Here is a 2,079-nt window from a genome sequence, read left to right as displayed (position 1 = left end):
CAGTTCCTATTACGGATGAGAGTCCGATCTCGGGCATTTCAACTTCAGAATCGGTAGCTGACGAGGAAAATAGGTTACTGCGTCTCCGCATAATGGAAATGTGGGACGCCTAGGCAAACGGAAGAGAACCACCAAGTGCAATCCCTGGATTTTCCAAGCTTTTTCCCAGTGCAAGTGGGACCTCCAACATCCCCATAAACTATCCAAATACCTTACTAGGATACCCTACTATTTCCGCCAACTTTGTGGGAACACCTTCTAAGGCTCGCCCCTAGGTGTTAGCTTCAGGTGCAGCTTCGAATATCTTCACTGCTTTGCCTTGCTCGGCTACGACACAGCCTACACTGCCCATGCCCAGCTTTGACCCATCATCCTTCACCTTCCAAACACCATCTTTCCTACTGGAACCTACACAATTTCCTACCTATACTTACTCCCAACCACCCCGGTATGAGTTCACCGCAGGGCAAGAGAAAGCCACCAAAACCCCTGAGCAAAAGGAGATTGCGAGAAAGATGAGAAGCATGGAGAAGAGTCTAAAAAACATACAGGGTTTGAGTGGACAAAAAAGTGTATCCTATGCCGACTTATGTATGTTCCCTCATGTGCATCTACCATTGGGATTTAAAACCCTGAAATTTGAGAAATATGATGGGCACGGAGATCCCATTGCCCACCTCAAAAGATATTGCAACCAGTTGCGGGGAGCGGGCGGAAAAGAGGAGCTCCTCATGGCCTACTTTGGAGAGAGTTTGGTCGGTATCGCGTCTGAATGGTATATGGATCAAGATATATCACATTGGCATATCTGGGATGACCTTGCTTGGGACTTAGTCAAGCAGTTTCAGCACAACATTGATATTGCCCCTGATAGGAACTCATTGACAAATCTAAAGAAGAAGTCCTCGGAAAGCTTCCGAGAGTACGCTGTCAAATGGCATGAGAAAGCTTCCAGGGTAAAACCTCCAATGGACGAGATTGAAATGGTCAAAGTCTTCCTCCAAGCCCAAGAGGCTGATTATTTTCAAAACATGATGTCCGCAATAGGTAAGCTGTTCGCCAAAGCCATCAAAATTGGCAAAATGGTTGAAAACAGGGCGAATCCTGAGCTAATCCGTCATCATAGCTACCTCCCAAGCCATTCAGGGTGGGTCTGAAGGAGTAGAGAAGGGCAAGAAAAAGGAAAAAACATCCATGGCAGCGTTGGGTGCAAGAAAACACCGTACTCCCAGATCCCTTTTGTCAGAAAGGACCCCGCAACACTATTACCCCCACCAAGATGTAGCCTATGCTCCTCAGCCATATACGGTCATGAATGCTCAACCTTATGTCCGGCCATAACAACAAGCCAACCGAAACCAAGCTCTATTTTCTAGAAACCAGCCTCCTTACCAAAACCACTACAACCCCCGGCCTCCACAAAATAATTTCCACCCTCGTGAACCACCCAAGAGGCCAAATTTTACACCAATTAGCGAACCCTACTCCAGCCTGTTACCAAAGCTTGTTCAAATGGGTCTTCTACAGCCTGTTCCTCAAAATAGGCAAAACCCAACATCACCCACTTATAGAGCCAGGACCTGATGTGCCTATCACTTAGGGGCAGAAGGGCACAACACAAATGATTGCTGGACTCTAAAGAGAGCCGTGGAAAACCTGATAGAACAAAGGAAGATAGTGCTAAGGGATGAAAATATTCCCAATGTGACTAACAACCCACTACCGGCCCACAATAACGGGCCGGTAATCGGAATGATTTGTGAGGACAAAGAATTTAACCTAGCATTGAAGGCCATCATTGCCATCACTGATGTAGAAAAGAAACCAAAAGCTGCCCCGAAGCAAGACAAAGGGGAGGAGAAGAACAAAAACACCCCTCCAAAGTCAGAGAAGAGAGTTGAAGTTGAAACTGGGGCAACGCCGCCCAAAGATGCTGTTCTCTCTGTCCCTAGAGGACGCAAAGAAAAACAGATGAATTTGAGTCCTCCCAGGAGATTCGAGCTGAATAAGACAACCCAAATGTATGTGCCCAAGTGATCTTATGTAATGCGGGGGCCAATTAATCCACCAAGGCTGAGT

The 2,079-nt window shown here is 46.8% G+C and overlaps 1 protein-coding gene across 1 annotated transcript; it reads left to right on the top strand.

The window, feature by feature from the left end:
• The first annotated feature begins 350 nt into the window (after positions 1–350).
• LOC138889584 (uncharacterized) lies at positions 351–1,157 on the top strand. The gene has a single exon (XM_070172916.1). The coding sequence runs from the start codon at positions 351–353 to the stop codon at positions 1,155–1,157; it is 807 nt and encodes a 268-aa protein (XP_070029017.1).
• The last annotated feature ends 922 nt before the right edge of the window (positions 1,158–2,079 follow it).

The sequence above is a fragment of the Nicotiana sylvestris genome, chromosome 4 (genome assembly GCF_000393655.2).
Source record: "Nicotiana sylvestris chromosome 4, ASM39365v2, whole genome shotgun sequence".
Lineage (NCBI taxonomy): Eukaryota > Viridiplantae > Streptophyta > Magnoliopsida > Solanales > Solanaceae > Nicotiana > Nicotiana sylvestris.
The sequence above is the reverse complement of the archived record's forward strand: the minus strand, read 5'-3'. Positions and strand labels throughout refer to the sequence as shown.

What these genes read in the sequence shown, in the direction of transcription:
- LOC138889584 (XM_070172916.1), top strand. Translation starts at nt 351, where the DNA reads ATGCCCAGCTTTGACCCATCATCCTTCACCTTCCAAACACCATCTTTC.